Source organism: Amphibalanus amphitrite, unplaced genomic scaffold (assembly GCF_019059575.1).
Source record: "Amphibalanus amphitrite isolate SeventyFive unplaced genomic scaffold, NRLGWU_Aamphi_draft 000152F_arrow, whole genome shotgun sequence".
Classification (NCBI taxonomy): domain Eukaryota; kingdom Metazoa; phylum Arthropoda; class Thecostraca; order Balanomorpha; family Balanidae; genus Amphibalanus; species Amphibalanus amphitrite.
Genome location: NW_024881647.1, coordinates 910863 through 937912, shown reverse-complemented (window position 1 = coordinate 937912; position 27050 = coordinate 910863). Strand labels below are relative to the sequence as shown.

The following is a 27050-nucleotide window of genomic DNA, read 5'->3' as shown; positions in this document are numbered from 1 at the left end:
CCATAAGGGCCCAAGCCACTAGCCAGCCTCTGAGGGCCCCTTGGCGGCCTCTGAGGGCCCCTTACCGGCCTCAGAGGGCCACTTGTCGGCCTCTGGGGGGTCTTAACCGGCCTATTCTCAGTCAGCAAATTTGGTCTGGGCCGTAGCTTTAGGGCTAGCAGTCCGGCATTTGCTCCGGCGAAAGTACGGGCAAGGTCTGGGGCTCTACTATGAGCTGACACACGATCCCGGAGCTCGCCCGCACCACAGCCGGCCTTATGCCGCATCAGCCGTGCCGTACCTTAACCGTACTTCAGCCACAGTAAGCCAGAGCAGCTATGCGGAAGCCGGACCTGGCCGTAGGGGAGCCGGACGGAGTTGAGCCAGACTTGGCGGTCCGAAACCATACCAACTCGGGAGCGCTACGGCAAAGACTGGCTAACCGGAATAGAGCCATATAGACCCAAGCCCCGGCTCTGACAGCGTCCCGTTTACACCGGCCCAGGTCTGGCATGTCGGAGTTGCCGGGGCAAAACGGAATTGCGCCGAACCAAATTGCTGGCTGGGTTAGGGGGCCAGCTCTAAGAACTCCACATCCGCCTACAATAGCCCCAGGCCCACACCCATTTCTCTGAGGGACTTTATACCGGCGACTGTGAGGGCCCTCACCGGCGCCCCTGAGAGCCACAGCGGCGTCTCTGAGGGCCCCACACCCCTAACACTGAGGCCCTACGCCAATGCCTTTAAAAACCCTACATTGGCGGTTCTGAGGGCCCTTGTCAGTTGCCAGCCAGCTACCAGCGACCCTGACGGCTCCACACAGGTGACTCGGAGGGTCCCAGCGGCGTCTGAGAGCACCATGCCGGTCTCCAGCTCCTGAAGGCACCGGTGACCTCTTGATATCTTCTTGTCGGCCTATGAAGGGTCCGTTCCGTAACAGCAGTTCTGAGGGCCCCACGCGTGCCTGTGATGGCCCTAAACCAGTGTCTCTGAGAGCCCCCACACCGGCGCCTGTGATGGCAATCACCGGCGACTGTGAAGCCCATACACCGGCGCCTCCGAGGGCTCCACATTGCCATATCTGAGGGCCCCACACTAGTGCCTCTTAAGGCCCTATATCGGCGGCTCTGAGGGCCCAACGCCGTCGCTTCTGAAGGCCCCACCAGTGTGCATATGACGGCCACCCACCGGTGACTTGTGAAGGCCCCACACCGGCGACTCTGAGGGCCCCATCGGCGTCTGAGTCCGTGCCGGTCTCTAAAGACGACCCCACAGGGTTTCTGAAGGTACTTACCACCGGCCTCTGATGGCCCTTTGCCGGCCTCTGGCTCTGAGGGCCCGTCGCTGGTCTCTGGAGCCCCCTGCCGGCTTGGCAGCTCAAAGGGTCCGAGTCTGACACCCGTGTACGACGGACCCACACCAGTGTCTGCAACTTATCGTCTTTTTCGCCCTTCTTCTCAAGACTAACATTGCTTTTCTTTACATCTTTTTTCATGCATTGTAAATTGCGTAATTGTTTTGTTTTTAGCAGTGAAAGACTGCAGAACCAATTATGTTCCTCAAGCAGAGTTAGTGGGAGGTATTGAGGGACAAAATCATTTGGGGTGCTAACTGGAACATTTGGGGGTGCCCGGAAAACCATTGGGGGTGCTCATTTGAGCATTGGGGGTGCTGCAGCACCCCCAAAGGTATACAAATCGACACCCATGAATCGAAGTACTGTTTGGAGCCAACGAAGGAAGGAATGAGTGAGTACTAAGTTGAAAGCATTAATTTGGTTCAAAATGATGATGCAGATAAATTAGTTATTTAAATATAAATATCTTATGACGAGAGCGATTGACATTTTTGGTATGCAGTGTTATTCATTGAAAACAGGTTGGAGCGTTTAGGTCTTTAATTTAGTGGTCGCCGCTTACTAATCATGCGGCATACACGCCGCACATAACCACCAATGCCGCAACGCAGCTTAGATTTCGAAGTAAGCATTTAGTCTCACCCCGAACGAGGTTCGATGGTGTCGATAGGACTTACCAAAAGTACTATATACCAAGGCCTTATACTATATACCCTGGTCGGTTGGCTCACCTTTTGCCGAGTTTTCAATTCTTCAGGCAAAAATTTGCCTGAAAATAGGCTATTGCAAGCAGGGTATATAGAAATTGCAAGCGTCTGTGACTGTGTGCCTACTGCCTATATCTCTCGAATTGTACAAAACATTTTAGAAAATAGGTTATGTTTACACGTAATTCTTTATACTAGACCTGACGAAGGTTCCCGTATTTGTTATACCTTGAGCCTGGAACGGAGTCGTCCCCGCGCGCGGCCCGCGCTGCCGCCTCCGCGTCCGCATGAAGAATGGATGGGCGCTAGTCTCTAAGTATCAAGCGTAGTTCGTTGCAAGGACATTTTTCGTTATTGATACTTATTGTAATTACTATTTGTATCTATGCAAGACTCGAGTATTAACTACTTGGCGTATACTATCTACTAGTTGTGTTGATTTGATAATGGCTTCAAGAGCATCAGGCTGATATTGCAGGTTACTGAATGCTTTATTGTTATGAACTGAAACTGCAAGTGTTCACTACCAGGTAAAGGTAAGTTATCTGGTTCAAATTACCACAGAAGTTTCTTTTTTAGCTGCGGGCAATATTCACATGGAATTTTCATGCTACGAAATTCTTCATGAAAACAGCAATTCAGGTAGGCCCTTTTTGTGGCATCACATGAGATTTCTCATGTTTCACAATGCCTGAATAGCTGTTTTTTGTGAGGAATTCCTCAGTGTGGAAATTGCACGCCAAAATCAGTAGAGGCAGAAGGAACACAACACCTTCAATGAAGGGGGCACGCCGACTTTTGGTCCCATTCTTTCCATGCAACGTCCATAGGGCAAATGTTAAAATGGCAAAATCAAGGGGGCACGGTGCACCGGTGCCCCCCCCCCCCGCTCCACCGCCTATGCAAAAAATGGCTCGTCTGAATGTGGGGTTTAACAGCTCTCAGCAGGTTGCCTGCTTACTAACTTCAGAGCAATCCTCACTTTATGCCAGACATATCAATCTAGATGGTAGCATGGATCATTCCAGTCTGGCAGCATGAAGCTGAAACCAAATGGAGTATATGCTTGAGCTTAGGCTTGATTAGGTTTTAAGATGATCTAGAAAAGCTGTGTTGTCCCTGGGGAAAGACATATTGGAAAAGGTATATCCCAATCCCATGGCCTTATTTTAACAGATTTTCCAAGAGGCTTCTTGCAGGAGTCAGCAGAAGTGCAATGACACTTCACCTTCAGTTTGTAATAATTATGCAGAATCTAATTGTATGTTAATTCACAAAAAAACTTAGCCTTAAATGAGACTGCAGCCACAATGTTAGGGATTTTTCTTTTCAAACATCTTATTAGATAAATAGATACATTGATTTTATGTATATACACATTAAAGAAATCCAGCTTTTCCTGCCCTCCTTTTCAGCCATTGCCAAGATGCTGAGCCTGAAGGCAGGCAAGTGCCCTACTGATGAACTTTCCATCACCAACTGTGCCATCGCCAATGACAAGCAGGTGGCCGAGGATCGCACGTGAGTTGTTGATGCTGCCTCCAACTTACTGTTCCACTCGCCCTAGGAATGTGCTTTTGCGGCTTTTTAAAAGGTGCCTGGTTTTTTATTGCAAAGCCAGTGCTACTTATTTGAGCTATGACCTGGCTTTCTGAAGTTTGCTGAGTTGACTTATGTTATCATATTTTTCATGGGCATATAAACATGTATATAGGGTGCTGATCTCCCAACTCTCTATTCACCATCGCCACCTCCCCGCCAGTCACCTGGAGGTGTCCACCGCGCCGGGGACCTCCTTCATCATTACCTGCTTGCGCCACCCGAGCGTCGAGCCTGGCTACCTGGGCTTCTCGTTGCCGCAGCGCAAGTGGGCCAGCCTGTCCATCGGCCAGGAGCTCAGCTGCCGGCCGTACACCTTCAGCAACTCGCAGTACCTCAGCGCTATCGTGCTGGAGGCTGACTTTCTGCAGAAGCGCAGGTGGGTGTGCTGCGGCCACCGCGCCCAGGGGCCGGGCCGGTGGGTTCTTCTGTGTGAGTGTGGGATGAGCTGGTAGGTTAACATCAGCAGAGTGGGTAGAAGGGGTGTTGCTCTGTGGTAGAGATCCCCCAGATGAGCTAAGATTGAGATGTTTGATGGGATGCGCGTAGTGTGAGTGAGATGGCGAATTTCGAACTAGTTATCGACATTTGAGGATGAAATTCAGTTGTTTGTGAATGATGTGGATAATGGAAAGCACGGAAAGGACTCATGAACTACAGGTCATCTGTACTTAAAGGTAGTGTGCCAGCTTTCTTGGACCGTATGGAGTTAATGGCCCAGATAAGGAGAACCGGATTTTTAGAACTTATCCATACCTTCAAAACTCATGGAAACGTCTTAAATTCTTCAAATTTTGAGTACCCCAGTGCGAAATTCGCCCCGACGGGTTGTCGGTCGTACCCCAACCACATTTCACACCACTATGAACAATAAATGCACACACTGAAATCGCTATTACCGATATGCTCATCCAATCAAGTTTCGATAAACCCGTTCATCATCATCTCCTGCGGTTTCGAACACGCCTGTTAGGTGGCTTCTGATGCTCGTCGAGGTCGGAATTTCCAAATACGCGTGGTGCGTCGGGCCGCGCGCTCTGACTTCGGCCAAGAAAAATGCGTCAGCTGATCATTGTCATTTCTGCCACTTGCGTGTGGTGAAATGGGGTCATAACTTATAAGACGGCTTTTTCATATCAATTATTTTACATAAAATCATATTTCAAACCATAAATAATGTTCGACAGCTAAATAAAAGAAACAATACCAATACAGGCTTACAGTTTAAGGCTCGACATTGTGTTGTCTACGATTAGACAGCTGATAACTCATTCCCGTACGTCGTATGGTCGTAACACTATAATGACCTTTGCTTATTGTCACAAGTGCGCCGCATTCGCGATTGTTGCCCGACGCCTGTTTGCAGGTGAGCCCACTACAGTTGTTATACATATCTAAAAACCGAAAAACTTTTAGGCGAAAAAGGCACTATTCCAGGCCCATTTTTGATTTTTTTTGCGATATTAGGTAAAAACAGAAGCTTCTTATCCTAGGAAAAATAAAATGGGAAATCTTTCAAAGGTGGCACACTACCTTTAAAAGGATTGTAGCATCGGTCATATGTTGTAGCTCGTCGTAAATTTATATGTATCAGCAGTGTTGGTACTTTCAACATAACGTTGCCTCTACACGTTGTAGAATTGTACAAATCGCCACTTATTTCCGTTCTAGTGCCGCCCTCTCCGCTCATAACTCTCTCTGTCATTATATGTTATCATGGCCGGCCAGTCCGTCAGCAGTAAATGTGCCGTGCCACATATCATTGACCTGCACCATTACCGGCCGGCCATGGGTGTCGCCATATGTAGGCCGACCGCCGCACTTACGGCCATACCCGTTGCAGCGGGGTCCCTCACTCCTCAGTATCGATTGGACGCTGAACGACGCACCCCTATGTGCGTTAGGCCGTGACGGTCGCGACCAAATGCGGCCGTTGACGCCGATGGGTCCGGTCGGAGGCCATGAACTTGATTGGATCTGGCTCGTATACGACAGTCGAAGTTCGGAGGCAATAAGAATCGCCATGCCAAGTATCTAGACCAGGGATGCGGAGCCGTGGAAATTTCAGACGGCTCCGACTCCGGCTCCGGCTCCGGAGAAAAAAATCTGCTCCGGCTCCGGCTCCGGCTCCGGGTGAAATGTCATGGCGGCTCCGGCTCCGGCTCCGGCTCCGAGTAAAATGATCCGGCTCCGGCTCCGGCGGCTCCGGCTCCGGCTTCTACGAAGTACATCCCCTATGCGATCAATTAAATACGGGTGGAAGAAAAAAGGCGATGGGATTGGTGCACGTTGCTACTGTATTTGTATAACAAGGCTATTTTGAATACCACATTGTTTTACGCCTTGTAGGTGGTGGCAGCATTGCTTTGAATGCGAGGCGAGGTGTAACCGTGTATGCGAACACTGAAGGTAGGGAACACTGACCAGGACCTCGACGGTCCCTACTGTCAAACCGAACTAGGTAAATAATTGTTTCCTCTAAAGAAAAGGAGCCGGAGTCGCCCCCTTTTTTGACGGCTCCGGCTCCGACTCCGGCTCCGGGCTACATTGTTTCACGGCTCCGGCTCCGGCTCCGGGCAAAATATGCCGGCTCCGGCGGCTCCGGCTCCGGCTCCGGCTCCGGCTCCGCATCCCTGATCTAGACTGATCGAGGATTATACCTAATAAAACGGATTAAAGGGACCCTCCCACCGTAACATTAGTTTTGAGTTGAGATAGCCAAGTTTGCGGCCAGGCTCAGAAACCACCATTTATCCTGGTCATAACCCCCGCAGCTTTATGGTGTTCAAGAAATTTCTTCCCTTTACTTGCAGGGTGGGACCAGCGTGGTCCCTATCTCTTAACCATTACGGGAATCTGATGACGTCATCAGGCTTTCGAACGTCCGTTAAATGTTTGACTTAAACGTTTTGTAGCACGCGGTGGTATATGCTGCTCTGCGCGCAACAAATGCCGCACTTTCAAATAAAGTCGCTAGGAACAGCGGAGATCCCAAAAAGTAAACAAAAGTAAAAGTCTAATATCTTGAAAACCGGTGAATATTTTTCGATGAAATTTGGTAGATATTCGTTTTTGCTCTTTCTGAACTGAGCGACATCACTTTCATGCCAATTCATTAACTTTTTTGAAGGTGGGAGGGTCCCTTTAAGTTTTACTTCGCAAGGGGCTTAACATTTCCTTGAGTACACATTTTTTCCGATTTTGCGTATTGAAGCATTGAATGAGTTGTTGTTGTCGTCTCAGGCCTTTTTTACCCTACCTTTTTTAAATGACTTACCCAACTGTCTGTTATCGGAGTGGCATGTACCTACACCTCGAAATCCCTCGGCCGCATTGACCCATCCGCCACCATCGTCTCACCGCCGTTCGTCTCTGCCCTGTTCCAGCACCACCCAGGAGCCGTATGACACGGACAAGATGGCGGCGGCGTTTAGCGCCCAGTTCGCGCGCCAGGCCTTCACCGTCGGACAGCTGCTCGTCTTCGCGTTCGAGAACAAAAAGATGCTCGGGCTGGTCGTGAAGTCGATGCAGGGTGAGTGCTCGATGCTATTAGCTTTTCCATTGGTATGAGGTTGAACTCGTCTGCCGGGAAGAACGGCAAGTGCAAAAAGGGAATCTCTTTGTGACTGCTGGCAATATATAGTTCCAGTCCTTGAAAATTAGTAAATACACAGTAAGAGAAGGTGTAACTAAAAACATCCGTAGGTTCCGAGTTCCGACACTCCTTATGAAATTGTAGCTGCATAACTGCATGCCCGCAGCCGTGTGGCAATGGCTGTCCGTGTAGAAGGAAATCCGTCACTCTGAACACCGGCGGCCCACAGGCTACTGTAGCTGTGCTACTGAAGCAGACACTGTAATGTGTATATTGTCTGTACCTGCGGTGGGTGCGACCTGCACAGCTGCAGCTGTCGGTTACCGCCGAGCCCCACTGTGCCGGCCCCGCGGATCGAGCGCCCGGGGCACGCGGCGTGTATCGATTGACGTACCCCGTGTGAGCGGCTGTCCCACTGAGCGCGCTCTCTCCGGCTGCCTCCTTATCGGCTCTTCCCCCTGTCTGGGTCATGTTTGGTAGCAACCCCACAGCCACCTGTCGGCAGCACGCATTATGTCGCTGTCCCAGCACTGCTGGACGTGGATAGACTCGTCCGATTCTTTGTCGGACGGGGCTGGCGATAGCGTGATGGGGAGGTGTGGGGAGAATGGGAGGGGGAGCGTATGGCGTGACAGGGACCGTTTGCATGCATGTAGACTCGCTGGAAGTCCAGAACGGCTGAATCATGTGTGTTTTAAGCTCAGACGGAATTGGCGCCTAAACGTAGCCCGCACAGTCCTGGTTAATTTCGGGATATAATGAAGTTCATTTGTTGGGTTATGAAATTACCGTCGTGAGGCTTTTATTAGGGTCACTTATTGTTAAAGCCGCCACGTTTTCGCGCCAGCGGAAGCTTAATCAATGATGTTAGGATCAATGTCTGAAATCGCTGTCTAATGGTTGATCAATGCGGCTGAGTTCTCAGAGTGGGCCGCCCCCGCCTCTGTCGGTCGGGCTGCCGTTCCCCTCCCCTTCTGACCCCCGCTCGCCGCCGGCAGTGGCTGACATGATGGCCATCGCCAAAGGAGAGGACAGTAAGCCGCGGGACGCCCGCATCGGCCTCCTGCTGCCCAACACCACCGTCCAGTTCGAGAAGGCCGACAACTCGAGCCTCAACCTCGTCGGAAAGTCCAAGGGGTCAGTCGGAGGGTTTGGGACTTGTGACCAATAAACAGAAGCCCGCTCGCAATCGGGGTCATTACCCCGGCAATCGAATAAATGGCAAAGTTCGCCAGGAGATGCTGCCCAGTTGAATGTCGTCTTATATTACGTTCCGGAATGCAATTTTCTAGTCCGAACATCGTCCTGGCCGATCCAAGTCCAATTGGTCTTGTGGGGACGAGTGGGGACGCAGGAGTGGGCGATACATCGTATAGGCTGATACACTATCCTGGCGGAGCGGGGTACTGACGGTGTTTTTATGGCGCAGAAAAAAAGTTCGGTGATATATCAACCTTCTAAGACGATCGCACTGTTTGTATCGCGTTTGGTCTGCCCCATCTCTTCTAACTCCGAGAATCGACTCGGTCCGTGATGACTGTTTTGGTCCCGACAGAACCCAGGTGCGCCAGTCGCTCATAAACCCCGACTGGGACTTCAACAAGATGGGCATCGGCGGCTTGGACAAGGAGTTCAACGCCATCTTCCGCCGGGCGTTCGCCTCGCGCGTCTTCCCGCCGGAGATCATCGAGCAGCTCGGTACGTCAACCCCTTTGGGGTCACCTCTAGGCGGTCCTGAGCTGATGCCAGTGCATCCCTCGCCAGTAACCCTCGGGACTACCAATGTGTATTGTGTCTCCGCCGGCGATCCCATTCTGGCTGATCCACGCGCTTATCACCAAGACCGGGTGCTTATGTACGTTGATCCCTGTGGAGCTGATATTGTTTCTCGATCACATCTGCTTCCTCTCCCCCCTTCTCCTGAGCTTAACTTTTTACTCTATCCGGGCAGCTGTGTCCCCGTTACCTTTATTCCATCACCGAGCGTCTTCACGCGCCCCTCTTCTATCACAGGCCGTCCTCGTTCCCGCCCGCTCCTGCCGAGCTCACCAGTCGCCGTCGGCAGAACGAGATATCCCCCGGGAGGTGTAATGGGAGGAAATCCACCGTCCCCGGCGGCCAGCGGCCAGCGGCCCCTTATTACGGTGGCCGACGCTCGATAGCACGGCGTATGGCTGCCTGCTTCTGGGTCACCGCACGAGTGGGGACGCAGGAGTGGGCGACACATTGTATAGGCTGATACACTATCCTGGCGGAGCGGGGTACTGGCGGTGTTTTTATGGCGCAGAAAAAAAAGTTCGGTGATTTATCAATGTTATTACGCTATTCACGCTAGACTCGGGAAAGTGTGTTAGGCTAATGCTGGGAATGGGTGATTACTGTCATAATGCTGTTGTGATAACGATGATAACGAGCGAGATCCAAAAGTGGCAAAGATGTGAGTCTGGCAGCTCATAGGTGTTGTGTGTTACTATCTAGTGGGTCTTAACGCTACTCAGGACGATAAGTTCCAGGTGTTATGTGTTTGCATCTGATGGGTCTTAACGCTACTCAGGACGATAAGACTTGCCTCCTTCCTACACCGTGCACCGCTGCCTTCCCCTCCTTCCATTTCTCCTCGCAGCTGTCCTCCCTCTCCTACTGTGAGGAGTTGGCAGCATCCTGCTGGCTACCACTCTCGCCGCGTATCGACCAGACACACCTACACAGGCCGCTGTATTCGCCTCCTCTCGGCAGGCAGCCGACGACACGAAACGCTCTTAGCCGAGCGGTGGGGAGCCACGGCCCCGCCTGGCACTGAATACAATATATATTTTCATTGGGAAAGAAAATAGAAACTCTTCTCGCTGAGCAAACGAGAAGAAGTTCTTCCTTTCAATAACAAATAGGAGCTCCCCTCTGACTGCACAAACAGTAAATAAATTCTCACAGTGCGCCAAAACGGAAACGTACTTAAGATCTCGATAGCTTTCAACGTTTGGTGCGAATCGTTTTCCTTGACCCCTGCCCCTCCTTCCGACAGGGTGTAAGCACGTCAAGGGCATCCTGCTCTACGGGCCGCCTGGCACCGGTAAAACGCTGATGGCGCGCCAAATTGGCCAGATGCTGAACGCGCGCGAGCCCAAGATCGTGAACGGCCCGCAGATTTTGGACAAGTACGTCGGCGAGTCGGAGGCCAACATCCGAAAACTGTTCGCCGAGGCGGAGGAGGAGGAAGAGAAGGTGAGTGTCCGCCGCCGTGTGGTGCGGGCACAGCGCGCTACGGTGTCCCTGGATGCGGGCGATATGACATGGAGCAGGTAATTGCGGCAAAGGCGTTAAATTTGAAGGATTTCCTAACTTGTTGAAGGTGAGCTATGGCTAGTTTGAGCATAATTATGAATATTATGATGTTAGAAAATGACCTGATGCTCACGATACAATGAAATATTACTTTTTAGCCTTATTTTACTATCATTTCATTGTATCATGAGCATAAGGTCATTTTCTAACATCATAAGATTTACTAACTATGCACGCATTGTTATAACGGTTGAGCTTCAAGCGCAGTTCAATGCAAATGTTGTGAAATTAGCCATTCAACTTCCCAGATGCACATTCACGTCCCCGCTATTCCTAGTTACTTGCGTAGATCCATTTCACATTCCCTCCCGGTCATTTTCTCATCTTTATGATCTCAGCCTTTCATCCCTGGGAATTTTAGTGTCGGTTGGAAGAGCGATGGCTCTCCAGAGGATTGGTTTGAGAGGCCGCTGAGATTCCACTCGGATGAGACACCCGCGGACACATTGTCCCCAAGTTCCGCCGCCACCGCTCGGCAGGGGGGCTGACATCGGCTGTCACCGGACTCGGGGCATTGTTTGCCGGAAGGATGCATCCTGAGCTACCCGAGCGTTGTTTGCTGCAATGTTTGCCTGAGCTATGTGGCAAGGAATCCGCATTACTACTTATGAGCAGATCCTTGCATGAAACTTGCAACTGTTTGAAATTGTGTGTGCCAAATTGTATCTCAGTTTCTCCTCCGTTTAAAGTTTAAGCCCATGACCTTGGTTCCGTACCACGGCTGGCCCGACAGCGGTTCCTTGCCTTCGATCGCCCGCACCCGACCGTCAGCCGGCCGCTGCTGGTCCAACGCTGTTCAGAGGGGCGGCGTCCCTCCCCGCTGAGGGAGGGGGAGGGGGCGGCTCCCCGGCGGTCGATCCCGGCCGGTCACCCGCGCGTCCGCCGCCGCCGGCCGGTCGGGACGGCCGCCTCTCCGGCCTCTGTCGGCGGCAGTAATGGGAGACGACGCCGGGACCCGGCTGTGTGCCACGACCCATGGTAGCAGCCACAGGAGCCGGAGATGGAAAATCGCTACACAGACACAGTGGAGGACAAATGCTCGCTAACATTTGTATTGATTTGGCAGAGCGTCAGCTGGCACTTGACCTACTTAAAGAAGAGGCGTTTGATTAAGCGCATCAGTTAAAGAACGTGATTAAAAGCATACGTTTAAAGGAGCATTGATATTTTGCCCTTGGTACCTAATTTCCCCACGGTCCTATCCCCATTGAGTTATATGTTCAAAACGATGCTGTTTTAATTAAAACCAGTTGCAGACCCAGCCACTCGCGACCTCTGTACAGCCGCTGTGAGATTGCCCCGGACCAGCTGTGTCGTATCTGGGAGCTGTGTCGGCCGGCTCCATCCATTACCTCCCAACGAGAAGTCACGTTCATGTCATGAATTGGCCGGCGCAGCATTTGGATTTAACGCTGAACGCTATCAATTTTGACGATGTCAGCCAATGCCCGCCCGCCTGTCTTCTGAAAACAGCAAATACTCGACATCCTCAGATCTCAAATTCCCGAGAACTATTGGATCAACGACCAATCGGCGAAGCTATTTTCAAACAATATCAAGTAGGGTCTGGCAAATATCGGTCGAGTCCGACACCAAGCTCAGTTGTTCCCCTCAATCTGCAGGTCACATCTGTTGAATTGGGCTCATGGTTAGTCGGTCTAGTCTGAAGTTGAACCCAGGCTCGCCTCCGTCTCTCCCAGATCTGACGGACTTCTCTAACGTACCCGTGGGCTAAGAATTTGCATCACTGCTACCACAATCGTCGGTGTTCTTTGTTCTAGCCTATTGACCGTCCCACGGCCATAATCATATATTGTTTTGTTTTGTTGCTTCTAACTTTGGCGAAGTTAAACCGACCGACCTATCCGACTGCAGTGAAATGACTGCCCCAGGCGGAGTATGTGCGATCGTCCACGAATTTCGCGTGCTGGTACGGGATCTCCTGGGCAATTTCGGCGTGTTTCCCATTTGTGTGTGAAATTTAAGTTATTTGTGTCTTCTGCACGTTGTAGGTGTATAACACCGACTGGCGAACACCGTTAGTAAGTTAGTAGCACCGACTGGCGAAACTTTGCCTAGAAATAAATCACAATGCAATATTGTCGTCTGCCATTAAGAAAGAACGATGCATCATTTGAAGTTTTATTTTTTGCAATTAATATTGACAGTTCACTTAGGGCTGTGCTCTCCAAAGGTACCACATCCCGATTTCTGGACTTATCCTGAACATCTGACTTTCAACGTCCAGACCCGATCGATATCATGACCCTTCCGACCCTTTCTCCGAAACCGATTAACATTAGTAGCTCGCTTAGTGCATTTAATTTAATTTTCATCATGCAAAAGCTCAACACGTGCGACAGGAATCGTTATGGCGTTTATAGCCGAGCGTAATCTACAGCTTAGCTGAATACGTTGCATATGATTATTGATTAGCCTAATGTGCCCCAACTCGCACAACTCCCAACATTGACTCCCCCGTTCTCCTATGTACTCCACAGATGGGCCCCAACTCCGGCCTCCACATCATCATCTTTGACGAGCTGGACGCCATCTGCAAGCAGCGAGGCAGCGTGGCCAGCGGCGCGGGCGTGCACGACACGGTCGTCAACCAGCTGCTCTCCAAGATCGATGGCGTTAAGCAGCTCAACAATATCCTTGTCATTGGTGAGAGGGGATGCCGCTGAAAGGGATGGCGGTCGTCCGGTGTTGGCTTCGAGCGTCCGCTTTTGGCTATGTTTGGAACTTGTTGTCAGGATTAAGTTAGTGGGTTGCCGTTTCGTCATGCGATATGGATGTCTGGGCGGAGTCTATCGCGGTTCATGGCGGCAATGGTGACGCCGTTGGGAGGCGACCCCGACTGTGTCTCGACAACATTTCAATTATGCCCGAGGCGGCGTTAATATTGGATGAACGGCTGGATTGCTGGCCCGACAGTCGGGCGGCATTACGTGCCACTAGGCTGGATTGGTCCCCGGTGGTCATCATATATTCATACCGATTCCAGCACCGCAACAGCTGTTACCGGCTACTGCATAGCCGCGGCGTCACTAATCCTATCCATCACTCGCGGTCGGCGCCTTGTGTATGCATTCAGCGTGCCCCAAGTGTTGTGGTTTCGTTTTATGAAATGCTTGCCTGTGGGTCCTGTTGCTCACAACGTACTGTTTGGGATTAGCACAATGGGTCCGACACATTAGTTTGAAAACTCAACATCAGAGGACGTTGCCTGAGTATCCAGATCGCAATTTATGAGGTTTCATATGTAGACGTGATTTTCCACCCCACATCCCCCTTGCGCTCCTTTTATAATATATATATATATTGAGACGGGTTACACAGCACATTGGGTGGACGCGTTTCGTCTAAATGACTTTTTCGACACCCTCTCGGAAATTAAAACAATACAAACACACAAGAATAAAACTAGCACAGCAGTCTCACACTCTGTTGAAACAGAGTCTCACACTCTGTTTCAACAGAGCACAGCAGTCAGCACAGCAGTCTCACACTCTGTTTCAACAGAGTGTGAGACTGCTGTGCTAGTTTTATTCTTGTGTGTTTGTATTGTTTTAATTTCCGAGAGGGTGTCGAAAAAGTCATTTAGACGAAACGCGTCCACCCAATGTGCTGTGTAACCCGTCTCAATATATATATTTGTCTATTACGGTCACAAACCTACTGGAAGCACTTGATGTTTGGACAGAAGCGCTTAGTCACAAGTTACCTGTGGATGTTGTATTTTTAGACTATGCCAAAGCCTTCGACACTGTGCCCCATGAACGGCTTCTGGCCCAGGTCAAGGCTCTGGGAGTCGATGACGTAACATGCCGATGGATAAGGAGCTTCCTCACTGGCAGACAGCAGAGGGTGAAAGTAAATGGATCGCTCTCAGATTGGGGGAATGTAACGAGCGGGGTGCCACAGGGCTCAGTCCTTGGACCTCTCTTGTTCTCTATGTTTGTTTGTGACATTCCCGACCTGTTAAATTGTTTCATTTCCATGTTTGCCGACGATACGAAAGTCTATCAAGTCGTCAACGAGTCTGATGATTCAAATGGCTTACAAGAGGACATAAACTCTATACAGGATTGGGCAAGAACAATGCAGATGCTATTCCATCCACTGAAGTGCAAGGTCATGCATCTAGGATCAACTAATCCTGAAAAAGAATATACTATGACTACTATAGACGGAGACAATCACACTCTGGAAGCAGTCAGTGAAGAAAAAGACCTAGGAGTTACTATTGACAAGAAACTATCATTCTCAAAACATGTCATGAACCAGGTTAACAAGGCCAATAGAATTCTCGGAGTCATCAAACATACCTTTGCAAACATTGACAGTGATGTCTTTCAAGCCTTGTACAAGAGCATCGTGAGACCCCATCTTGAGTATGCCGCTGTTATATGGAGCCCCAAATTTAAGAAGGATAAAGACTCACTCGAGCAGGTGCAACGGCGGGCAACGAGACTGGTGAAGGGGCTGTCTCACCTGTCATACTCAGATCGTCTCAGAAGCCTCAATTTGCCTACCCTTGAATTCCGAAGGCAAAGATCAGATATTATCGAGACATTCAAAATCTTAAAAGGCTTCGACACGGTGAACTACCAAAGAGAGTGCTCGTGTTGTCGCAACAGCATGTTCAAGAACTCTCTTAGCCGTACCACCCGAAGTCATGGTCAAAAGCTGCAGGTTCAGCATCAGTTGGGACCTAGGAAAGCCTTCTTCGCGGCACGAGTGACTCGGGCGTGGAACAAGCTGTCTAGGAACACTATTGAAGCACCAAATGTCGATGTTTTTAAGTTCAGACTTGGGAAAGAATGGAAGGACCACCCCGACAAGTTTAACTACAACTTCTCCTACTAATGCTCAAGAGTGGCTACTCATCGTATTAACAACAGTAGCTACTGTCACTAACAACAGTGGTCGTCATTTTATGGCGACAACAAGCATGGCAGCCAACTCGTCTTCATCAGAAGAGGAGGAGGCGCCTCTTGAGTAAAGGGTCTTATTACTCGAAAGGGTATCTAATGACCTTTACTTAAGGTAAATACTTAAGGTAAATTACTACTCAGCTCCTTTTATAAGCTGCCTTGCCTGCTGCTAAATTGCACCTCGTACCAACCTCCTCCTTCCGTCCTTACTCCTAACGTGTCCTAATTATTCCGTCCCGTCCCATTACTGTGCTCTAATTCCGGCAGTAATTCTGTTTATGTGTCTACAGCGTCACACACCTTGCACCACCATGTCCCGTCCCGTCTGACAGAAATACCCTGAATCGGCCCGTCGCCCGCCTCACCCGCTATCCTAGCGTGCAACACCGATTGATCGCCCTCAGCGACAAGGGCAACAAGGTCGACAATCCCACCTCTCACGCAGGCATGACCAACCGTCGCGACATGATCGACGAGGCGCTGCTGCGACCGGGCCGACTGGAGGTGCAGATCGAGATCGGCCTGCCCGACGAGCACGGTCGCGGCCAGATCCTCGGCATCCACACCGCCAAGATGAGGGGCTACGGCAAGATCGCGCCCGACGTCGACCTGGCGGTGCGTCCCCCCCCCCCCCCCACGGGTCGATCCGGGCGTGGGTCCCGTCTCGCCGAGTCGGCGTGTACCGGTGATGATTGGCCGGTATTGAGTCGGCTCTGCGGGTCGTTTAGGGGCCGTGGCGTGGAGATGCCGGGCCGTTCGATGTGACCCGAATGAATCCCGAGGGCGTCAAAACTTTTGGGCGGGATATTGGAAAGCAGCCATTCGATCCAAACAAGTTTGCTTATCATTTGAAGCATAATCATTTCTCGAGCAATGATTGGGTGCGCCTGCATGATTATTTAGTCTTGCTCTCAGTCTTCTAAAGAAGAAAAATGCATGTTTTTCTTTATATCACTGGGTAGGTAGTGTTTCTAAATCGAGCTTGGCGAAGCTCGTCGTTTCTAGTCCGAGAGCTTTTGCCTCTTGTGTCTGTCCACTGAACCTCCTCTGATTGCCGCCACAGGAGCTGGCGCAGCTGACCAAAAACTTCAGCGGTGCTGAGCTGGAGGGTCTGGTGCGCGCCGCCCAGTCCACGGCGCTGAACCGCCTCATCAAGGCCTCCAACAAGGTGTCCGTCGACCCGGACGCAGCCAGCAAGATCTGCGTGCAGCGCTCCGACTTCCTGCATGCGCTGGAGAACGACATCAAACCGGTAGGCAGTGACTGGATGGGGTAATAAACGGTCTGCGCATAAGTTGGTTGTCTGGTAGGAGTTATATCAGTTACTACAGAGTACAGATCCACCTAAGTTGTACCACAATGCGTTCAAAGCTGCTTATTTGACTTGCAGATGCGCCCGCCGCTCGTGCTTTCGCATCTGATCATTAGGTTTTACCTTTCCTGCCGCCATGAGCGCCTGTTGCAGTGTGAGTCATGCAATAAGCGTGAATTCCTGTTTCGTTTTGCATCACCAGCCTGATAATATTTTCCTTCTACAGGCGTTCGGCACGTCGGCGGACATGCTGGAGCACTTTATGTCTCACGGCATCATCTCGTGGGGCATAGCCGTGCAGCACATCATGGAGGACGCCATGCTGTTCATCCGCCAGGCGCGCAGTCCCACCAGCAAGGTACGGTGAGGGGGTGCGGAGGGGCGTACCGCAACAGGAGGGGTGGGGTAGCTCTGTCTAAATTATTGGTGGAGACGTGAAACGTAGGTGTAGCCTGTGTGCAGGAATTAAATTCATGCTCGTAATTATAACAAGGTCGTCGGATGGTTCTGCTTCTTTTCATTTTTGCCTAGAACTTTTCTCTATGAGATAAGTATTGCGGATAAGCAAAGTAAGCACACCCTGGCGATTGCGTAGACACTCTCGGTTGTTTTACCGACACTGGTATTTGCTCCCGCCAGGGTGTGGTCACCGTGCTGCTGGAGGGTCCGCCCAACTCTGGCAAAACGGCCATCGCCGCGCACCTGGCCAAAAACTCCGAGTTCCCCTTCATCAAGATCTGCTCACCCGAGGACATGGTCGGATTCACAGAGGCCGCCAAGGTCCAGGTCATTCGCAAGGTAAGACAGCGCTCCACTCACCGATGCTGCGGAGCTCGAGCGGTCTTCAGACGGCTATTGCGGCGACCGGTGCTGGCATCTGGAACAGAATTAAGCTTATCAGAATATATAACGACATTGTGTCGCACACAGCCGTTAGTTTCACAGCCCTGTCGGGAGCCATCGAGAGCGGGTTCTGAATAACTTATACCAAAGACGTGAGAGGTATCCGGAGCTGAAATTGATGACGTGCCTGGCACCAGCCAGACGGACTTCGGCTCACGGGCTGAATGAAAAATACGTTCGCTACATGCAGCAAGGTAGCTCGTAAATCCTGGTCATTTACATCACCGAAAGGTTTTGGACTTTGGAGGATCCATCGATGATTCCCGTCGGTGAAAGTAAAGAAATTGTATGTTCTCCACGTCATCTCACCTTACACCTTTTCGCAGCTTTTCGACGACGCGTACCGCTCCCAGCTGTCGTGTATTGTGGTGGACAACATTGAGCGTCTGCTCGAGTACACCTCCGTCGGCCCGCGCTTCTCCAACGTCGTACTGCAGGCGCTGCTCGTGCTGCTCAAGAAGGAGCCGCCCAAGGGCCGCAAACTGCTCGTGCTGGCCACCTCCAGCCGCAGGTATTTATAACCCCTCGTGGAGCGGTACCGAGGACTGGACGTCCGTGGATTCGGACTGACCTGCCGCGTTATTACTAGAGTTGCATTAATGTGATCAGCGTTTCATGTATTATCGTGTTTTTCGCGTAATTGGTGCATTTTGTAAGAAATAGACGCCTGGTATGTCTCAATAAGCATAATGCTAGTCTGGGGAGGCTTCGTGCGCTTCAGTTTCCATGCCATTGATAATATTCTGTTCAAAGTTTGCATGTCGCTGCCTAGTCTGACACCCTTCACGTCGTCTTTTAGGGACGTGCTGGAGCAGATGGACATGCTGAACGCGTTCACCACCACGCTGCGGGTGCCGAACATCTCCAGCTCGGCCGAGATCGTCACCGTGCTCCGCGAGACGAGCGTCTTCAACGAGCAGCAGTGCCGCGACGTCGAGAAGAAGCTGGCAGACAGGAGGTGGGTATGGTGCGGGTGTGGACGGATCCGCGCGGCGTAGGTATGGTTTATCCGTGGTTCTGGTCTTAGTGAGACACGCTTCATGCATAGGTGTCTTCTGTATAATGCTGGCATACAAATGTCATTTTAGGACATTAGTTCGTTCTCGGTGTGGGCATAGAGACACTTCACACTCCGAACTAATGTATAAACAGTGATTGCTCCGTGGCTTTAGCTCAATGCTCCGGGAATTGTTTGTTGTATGTCTTACTGAGCGTCGGCGTGTCTCGATGCCGGGCCGGCGGCCCTAACCTCACGTCTCCGTGTCAGGGCACACATCGGCATCCGCAAGCTGCTGGCGGTGGTGGAGATGTGCCGCGAGGTGCCCGAGCGAGACCGCGTCATCAAGTTCATCTGCCGGCTGGAGGAGGACGGCCACGTCGAGCTGATGTGAGCGGCGCCCGCCAGACGCCAGACGCACACGCTTAGGTGAGGCCCGGACTGGGATGTAGTCACGGGGGGAAGGATTGTGTGTTGGGAGGTCTTGTGAAAAGGAATTGGTCGTAGGAAGCCGTTACATGTAAATGAAATTATTTCGTTCCTTAATCATGAAATGCATTTATTTCTCTTTTTTGGTAATGTAATATTTAATTGTTCGGTTTTATCCGTGCGTTTCAGGTCAACATTTCGGTGTGTTCGCCGCATTCCATTCCACTGCTAGGCTTCAGCCGCGGTGTCGCCACAGCCGGCGCTCCGAGCGAGGTGGCGCTGGACTCGACAGTCCGCCCCGCCCGCTCCTCCGGTGCCGGATTTCCCCGCCACGGGCGGACCACATGTTCCAGGTAGCAGCAATGTAGCTCGTCGCCATTGTCGTACGTAGAACGAGACCATTTGACCCCCTTCCCCGCCGCCCGCTCGCTGTCTTATCCACGGCACTGCGCGGCTGAGGCTTATTTAAAGCTATCCGGCTGCACAGAAGAATCTCTCCACGCTCGGCACATGCTAGCCTGTTCTGTTACCCGAAGTGGCTCTTGAATGGGCTAGTGCGATGAATGTCGGCTTCTAAAGGTAACTGCGCAGTGATGAGCATTTGCGCCCAAGCCTGTACCGCTATCTGATATGATGGTTGAGTTGGTCAAAGCGACTGCCTATTCAACTTACCGAAGTTAGATTGATGTTAATGGAGAATAGCGTGTAACCGTTCGATTGGTTGTTTTACTGATTTACAGCTCATATTGCGAAACATCTTCACAGCTGATACTGGAATATAATTATGTTGCTTTGGGGAATGTGGCGGTAACAAATTGTGATTTTTACCACTCTCAATGTATCCGCTTGGCCCGGCAGTCGAACCGTAGTTGGTCCCATCCCTTGCTGCCGGCCGCACGCGGCGTCTTAGAAGCTCCTCGTCGCGGACATTCCATGACGTAGGAACTTCTGCCGGCTCTGGCTCGGGCGACTAGCTCCAGCAGTTCCCATTTTGACTCTGGGTGTCGAGCATGTTTGCTGTTAGAGGCAGTGATAGTCGATTGCGTTTGATTGCCGCTGGTATCGTACCGGCGTGTAGACAAGACCCCGACTTATTCCTGGGGGAACAATCATGTCCGTAGGATCACGGGGTCACACCAGGCGTCTCGGTGTCGATGATAGGGGTTGTGACAAGTCAGAATGGTTGCGGTTGCCGGCGTATATGCAGTCAGATTCGTGTTGCGGTAGGTAGGGCTTAAAGCAATGGGTGTTGTGTCGTGTGCATTACCTGTATATTTATTGATTTTATAGTATATACTTCAATACGATGAACGGTAATAAAGCATACAATAATCTAGTTTTGGTTTTATGTCGCGATAAGATGGGATCTGAAATGATAACTTCAGTCTCTGAATTTGCCGATGATTTATCTTTTGTTGGATGCTGGATTTTAGACTGAAAAACACGGTTGAATGTGAAGTGCGCTAGACTCGATGTTTAGTTATCACGCGGGCTTAGCCAGAAGCCACGAGTCAGGTATCTGTTGCTGGGATAGTTATAAGCAGGGCTGCGGAGTCGATGGATTTACGGCGACTCCGACTCCGACTCCGACTCCGGCTTTCAAAAACCAACTCCGACTCCGACTCCGACTCCGGGCAGAAATGTCGACTCCAATCGACTCCAACTCCCGACTCCGACTCCGCACACCTGGCAGGGCTGCGGAGTCGACAGATTTTCGGTCACTCCGACTCCGACTCCGGCTGGGGTTTCCAATATCGACTCCGACTCCGACTCCGACTCCGGTCAAAACTGTCGACTCCGACCGACTCCGACTCCGACTCCGACTCCGACTCCGCAGCCCTGGTTATAAGACAGGTCCCCGCGCGACAGAGGAGGGGGAGAGAACGTGCGAGGTGACACCCGGTGCGGGGGAGGGGCGTTTTTGTCGCCCCGTGCCCGGTCCCAGGATACTGACCGCCGCGACAACACATAACCCACCACTTTTTGTCGTCAGCTTTGACAAATGTGGCGCTAAAGCCGCGTGTGGTGCGACTGTGTTTGTTCGGTCCGTTTTTACACCGCACCAGTAAATTGTGAATGATTTACTAGGTGGCATCAAATCTCTGGCGGCTGTAAAAAGGTGATTAAGCTGGGCAGTCGCGGAGCCGAGGGTTTTACAGGCGGATAGTTGGGCGCCACATGGCGAGCTCATTGCCAAGGCTGAGGTCAGCTCGAGAAATGACATCTAAAACGCCGTCGTCTTTTGACCAGCCGTTGGAATGCGGAAGAAAAACGAGCATCAATGAAGCCTTCGTCGTTATCGTTTTTGCCGAGGGACACAGGCGCTACACTGAATGAACTCTGATAAACTCAGAGCGGTCTTCTGTGCCTGAGTAATAGGAGCCTTTCAACCAACGACAGCATTCACCTGCAACGTATCCATTTCACACTACACTGAGTCATCCAGACTGGACATCCACGTTCGGTGCGGGTTACGGACAAAAATACGTATCGCTAAAGTACGTAGGACAAAAGTACGTAAGCAAAAGTACGTAGGATTAAAGTACGTATCGCAGAAGTACGTACAGTATAAAGTACGTACGGACAAAAGTACGTCAGGGACAAAAGTACGTATCGCAGAAGTACGTACGATATAAAGTACGTATGGACAAAAGTACGTCAAGGACAAAAGTACGTATCGCAGAAGTACGTACAGTATAAAGTACGTATGGACAAAAGTACGTCAGGGACAAAAGTACGTACCGCAGAAATACGTACTGTATAAAGTACGTATGGACAAAAGTACTTCTGGGACAAAAGTACGTATCGCAGAAGTACGTAGGGTATAAAGTACGTATGGACAAAAGTACGTCACGGACAAAAGTACGTTTAGCTAATGTACGTAGGGTAAAAAGTACGTATGGACAAAAGTACGTCACGGACAAAAGTACGTATCGCAGAAGTACGTAGGGTATAAAGTACGTATGGACAAAAGTACGTCACGTACAAAAGCCTACGCATAGCAAATGTACGTAGGGTATAAAGTAGGGTAGCCTTGGGCAAGACGCCCCAGATAATTTATTTTGCTACATAGGTACCTTCTTTTGTCTCACATCACCTGGAAGGCCAAATTTGTGCTCAATGTGTTCTTTGGACATTTTATTTTAAATTCCACCCCTCAAATTTATTCACTTATGATCGGACTCCCAGCTAGGAAGTGATTTGTGAAGCAACTGCAAATGGGGCATTTTGCCCCAACCCCAGGGCAAAACGCCCCACGGCCTGAGGCAAGAAGCCCCATACACTAGATTAACCCGCGCCCCGTTGGGCTCTGCCGAGCAACGCGCCCTGTTGGGGGGGGGGGCCATTTTGGCCCCCCCCCCCCTAAGGTCTCGAGAACCACGCAACCTAGCGACAAGCGGCAAACGGTGTTGGATAGCCCTATCAGGGAACTACCTTGTGACCAAATTTTATTGACCTAGGTCAAACCGATGACGTCACAGGTCAGGTCAAAGGTCCAATTTTCACCGTTTACAGGCATTTCAAGAAATGCGTTGTAAAATCGAGTAAAATGCATTTCATTGAAAATCATCGATGGGGAAATGTTCTTCAACACATATTTTGCTATTTGAGGTCACTGATACCAGGTCAGGTCACAGAGGTCAGGTCACTGGGGGGGGTCACAATATGGAAGTGTCGTGTGATACATGTTTTATGGTCCATTTTACATGACAAATGCGATTATGTGGGTCAGGCAGCCTTTGGGGCCAGCTTAGGTCACGTTTTGGTCAAGGTCAGGTCAAGGTCAGGTCAAGGTCAGGTCAAATTAGGTCAAATTTCAAAGTTGATATTTTTGCATAAAATGGGTATCGAATCGATGCAGCTCGTCACGGGGAGTTCAATGGTGGTCTTTGTTTTGCCGTACGAGGTCTGGAATCGCTAAAAATTGAGTTCAAAAATTTGACGTCATCATTTTGAACAGTTTTTTCGCTATAACTTGGCCAAAAAACGAGATATCGATCTGATGTTTGGTATGTATATAGAAGAGCGCAGGGACTATCACATATATGCCGGTTTTTCGAAATTCGGAAAAATTTTGGATTTTTTTAGTTTCTCTAAAAAAAATCAATTTTTTTTATTTTTTTGGGTCAAAAACCCAAAATTTTGAAAATCCGAGAGAGCAGTTTTGTAGCGCCGCTTTTTGTCTACTAGACCACATAAAGAACTTTGAAATTGCTTGATAACTGTGTATATTTGGTGAGCGTTTCAAGATTGCATGTTTTTTGCTCATTTTTGCTCGAACATGACCTCAGTTTGACCTCAATAACTCCTGACCTAAGGTGACCTAAGACTTGAGATTTGGTGTGAAGGTGTCAAATTGATGCCCGGGAAGGTACTGAAAGCTTGGCGGCGCTGCGCGCCGCCGTTTTCTTGCTATTCAGGAAAAACCACAGGGGGGGGGGGGCATTGGGGCGAGGGAGATTGAACATACATAGTAGTTGGCTAAATCTTATATGAGAGGTCCGTTAGACCGCTGGAGGCACGGCACTGAAGGTAACACCTTCCATCCTATCAAGTGTTCAGCTATGACACTATTGTATGACCAGGTTTTTCACCTGCCTCATAAGGCCAAATAATAAATCATTGCAATGCAAATCAGTTAACAATATACTTCCTTCGCTACAGTTGCTGAGAAAAATACATATAAATGCATAGAAACTTGTTGTTCGCCAGGTACCGAACATTAGGAAGTGGGTAGTCCGAACAACACATGAGGTAAAACGCCCCATGGGGCTTTTTGCCCTGCGACCTACTCGGGCGTTTTACCCCATCACGTAGTTCGGTCAGCGAAAAACGCCTTGCGCTCCAGCAAGACATAATTTAACACGAACCAGCCCGGCATCATAAGCGTTAGACAACAGTTGTTCAAAATACATAAAAGTTGTTAACCTGATGTGGACCACAAAAGAACGCGATGATGTATAATCAGACAACCAAACATAAAAATCACTCAACAAACACATTTTTGGCTATATCTCCTTAGAAAATTACCTATCACAATTTCTTTCCAGTCTGCCCATATAATGGTCATATAGTGCACATTTAACAGAAGAGAGGATCTTCCCCAGAACCCTGCCAGTTCCGAGAAACATCGGTGAGGCGTTTTATCTCGGCGGGGCGACTTGCCCCGGTCTACCCTACGTGTAGACAAAAGTACGTCACGGACAAAAGTACGCATAGCAAATGCACGTAGCCCGTAGGGTATTAAGTACGTACCCCACCCTTGGGTTAAGTTGATCAATGTGTAATACCTTTCTTATTCTTTGTTTAATGAGCATTTGTTACAAGGCATAGCAAAATTTCTCGGTGAGTAAATGGGCGAAATGGACATAGCTATATTACCTAGTTGGTATATGAATTTATCATATTAGTATTTTATCCCTGTTAGTATTTTTTTATATGTATTATATTTTTATTATATTTTTTTTTAGTATGGCAACAGAGCAGCAATAAAGAAAAAGTGGCTCAACTTACACTACTATACCTACCCTACTTCTAGCATACGTACTTTATACACTACGTACTTTGGCATACGAACCGTACGTACTTTTGCCTTTTGGCATACGTACTTTTTACACTACGTACTTTTGCATACGAACTTTTGCATACGAACATTTGCGTACGTACTTTTAGCATACGTACTTTATACACTACGTACTTTTGCATACGTACTTTTGCGTACGAACATTTGCGTACGTACTTTTGGCATACGTACTTTATACACTAAGTACTTTTACATACGAACTTTTGCGTACGAACATTTGCGTACGTACTTTTGGCATACGTACATTTTACACTACGTACTTTTGCATACGTACTTTTGCGTACGAACATTTGCGTACGTACTTTTGACATACGTACTTTATGCACTACGTACTTTTTCATACGTACTTTTGCGTACGAACATTTGCGTACGTACTTTTGACATACATACTTTATGCACTACGTACTTTTGCATACGTGCTTTTGCGTACGAATATTTGCGTACGTAATTTTGGCATACGAACTTTATCGCCTACGTATATTTGCGTACGAACATTTGCATACGTACTTTTGTCCTACGTACTTTAGCGATACGTACTTTAGTCCTAAAATCGTTCGGTGCCTACAACACTGAGGTTTCCTTCACCCACAATGTTCTGTATAGATGTCGCGCAGATCGTTGAGCAGGGCTGTGTGCCGAGACCTGGCGCTGCCTCGCCGTAAGTCGCTCGACCGTCATCCGGAGCGCGGCTGGATGATGAGAGAGAGAGAGCCCTCGAATCTAGCGCTTACGCGATTTTTACATTCAAAATGACTTCAGAATGGAGTGCCAGTGCGTCGCAAGCTTCTCTCCCGATTCACGCTGAACTATCTCACCAAAAGCGTTTTGCAATAAAAAAAACATCCTGGTAATGTCAAATAAGCGAATGCACCAGGCATTCCACAAGGTGCCTGTGCAAATTAGAACTGACATTTGCAAGTGCCAGCAATCATCATCCTCGGCTGTGCAGGTTTCTGCATAAATCTACCCCTTTCTTCCCGACCCGACTCCCTCCTCACCCCGGGCTGGGGAGCCCTCATCTGCACACAGTGCACCCTTCCGCCCCATCCAAGGTCGCCCCTGACCGGACCGCACCCGTCATCCCTCAGACCATCACAGGGCCGTCATCGCCGGCCGACACGAGACCCCGCGGCGACGACACCGGTCCGTTCGACCCGCCCTGCCCCCCACCTGTGCGGCCATCGACTCGGCCCGCGTATCGGGCGGCGGAGAGCGGCGCCGGCGGGTTTCGAACCCGCGACCCAGCGGGGTGCGGGAGGTAGTGCTGAGTTGTGGGACGTCTCTGCTGATAGCGTCACCTGGGATAGCTGGGGAGGGCTGGGGAGGGAGCAGGGGCGAGCTGCGGTGCGAGAGGCTGTGAGCGGGGGATCAAACTGACAATGAATCAAAGATGCGCTTCTGGCTGCGAGGACTGGGTCAGAGCCTGATTGGTTTTTGCGAGATGAGTCAGTGATAACTGCTGGGCTTCTGAGGTAGGTAACACGAACAGGTGTGGTGCCCGTTGAAGGAATCAGGGGAAGGTTGCGGAGAAATGGGATAAACCTGTTGAAAATATCAGAGAAAGGCGGTGTACTGATAAGGAGCAGAAGAAGTCCGATGAATTATAGTATCAGCAACTTTTGTGGAGGGAATCGCATAGATGCAGTAGGGGTCGTTGACTGTTTGCTCGAGGCTCAAGTAATGGGAGGCTGTTTGGATTGTGGGCTGTTTGCAAGAAGACTCAGGAAATAAATGCATAGGTATCAGTGGCTGACTAAAGGAGGGACCGGACACTGACTTCTAGACGATGAACGGCACAGACGGGGTAGGCAATTCGGAGAAGGGTGGAGTGCGCGCGGCCTCCTATTAGCAGAACCGGCGGGGGGCGCCCGGGGGAACAGATTAGAATGGACGGGGTGGACAGAAGCATAGAAGCCACACGACTTATGAGATGTCAGCACGGTGCGAAAGCAGTGGGTGGCCGGGCGGTATCTGTCGGGCGGAGGGCCGGTGGCCATTGGGCCTGCAGGGCGGTGGGCGGTGCACGCCCACTAAGGGAGATGGGATGGTAATCGGCTGTGCCGGCTTCCAACCACCCCCTATGCCCGCTACCGAGCAGTCATGCCGCACTGGAGAAGAGGCGTCTCCAGACACGGACAATGGGTTTCGTTGAAACAATACACCGGTCCTCAGACATGCACCAATTAGCGATGGGAACGGAGGCATCTGGTGACCTCGGAGGTCACGGGTCAAACACGGCAAGCTGAAACGGAGAGGCTTCATGTGACCTGCGAGGTCAAAGGTCAAAGGTGGCAGGATGGGAGAGG

General features: G+C 50.3%; 1 protein-coding gene across 4 annotated transcripts; it reads left to right on the top strand.

The window, feature by feature from the left end:
- Nucleotides 1-1970: 1970 nt before the first annotated feature.
- LOC122383001 (vesicle-fusing ATPase 1-like) lies at nucleotides 1971-20496 on the top strand. 4 transcript variants are annotated; one of them, XM_043369040.1, is made up of 16 exons: nucleotides 1971-2579; nucleotides 3459-3564; nucleotides 3806-4021; nucleotides 7029-7174; nucleotides 8236-8374; nucleotides 8793-8935; nucleotides 10260-10459; nucleotides 13081-13246; nucleotides 15965-16134; nucleotides 16583-16771; nucleotides 17058-17189; nucleotides 17471-17629; nucleotides 18061-18245; nucleotides 18534-18692; nucleotides 19002-19160; nucleotides 19350-20496. In XM_043369040.1, exons 2-15 carry the CDS (start codon nucleotides 3470-3472, stop codon nucleotides 19123-19125), a joined length of 2223 nt encoding a protein of 740 aa, XP_043224975.1. In that variant the 5' UTR covers nucleotides 1971-2579; nucleotides 3459-3469; the 3' UTR covers nucleotides 19126-19160; nucleotides 19350-20496. The 4 variants fall into 4 exon arrangements, with proteins under 4 accessions (XP_043224975.1, XP_043224977.1, XP_043224976.1 ...); XM_043369042.1 differs by having other exon boundaries at nucleotides 2281-2359; XM_043369041.1 differs by having other exon boundaries at nucleotides 2315-2521.
- The last annotated feature ends 6554 nt before the right edge of the window (nucleotides 20497-27050 follow it).

Bases quoted from the DNA above. Each gene is read 5' to 3' on its own strand.
- LOC122383001 (XM_043369040.1), top strand. From the start codon at position 3,470: ATGCTGAGCCTGAAGGCAGGCAAGTGCCCTACTGATGAACTTTCCATC. The intron at 4,022-7,028 runs GTGGGTGTGCTG...GCCCTGTTCCAG, and splicing joins GACTTTCTGCAGAAGCGCAG to CACCACCCAGGAGCCGTATG. The intron at 16,135-16,582 runs GTGCGTCCCCCC...TTGCCGCCACAG, and splicing joins CGCCCGACGTCGACCTGGCG to GAGCTGGCGCAGCTGACCAA.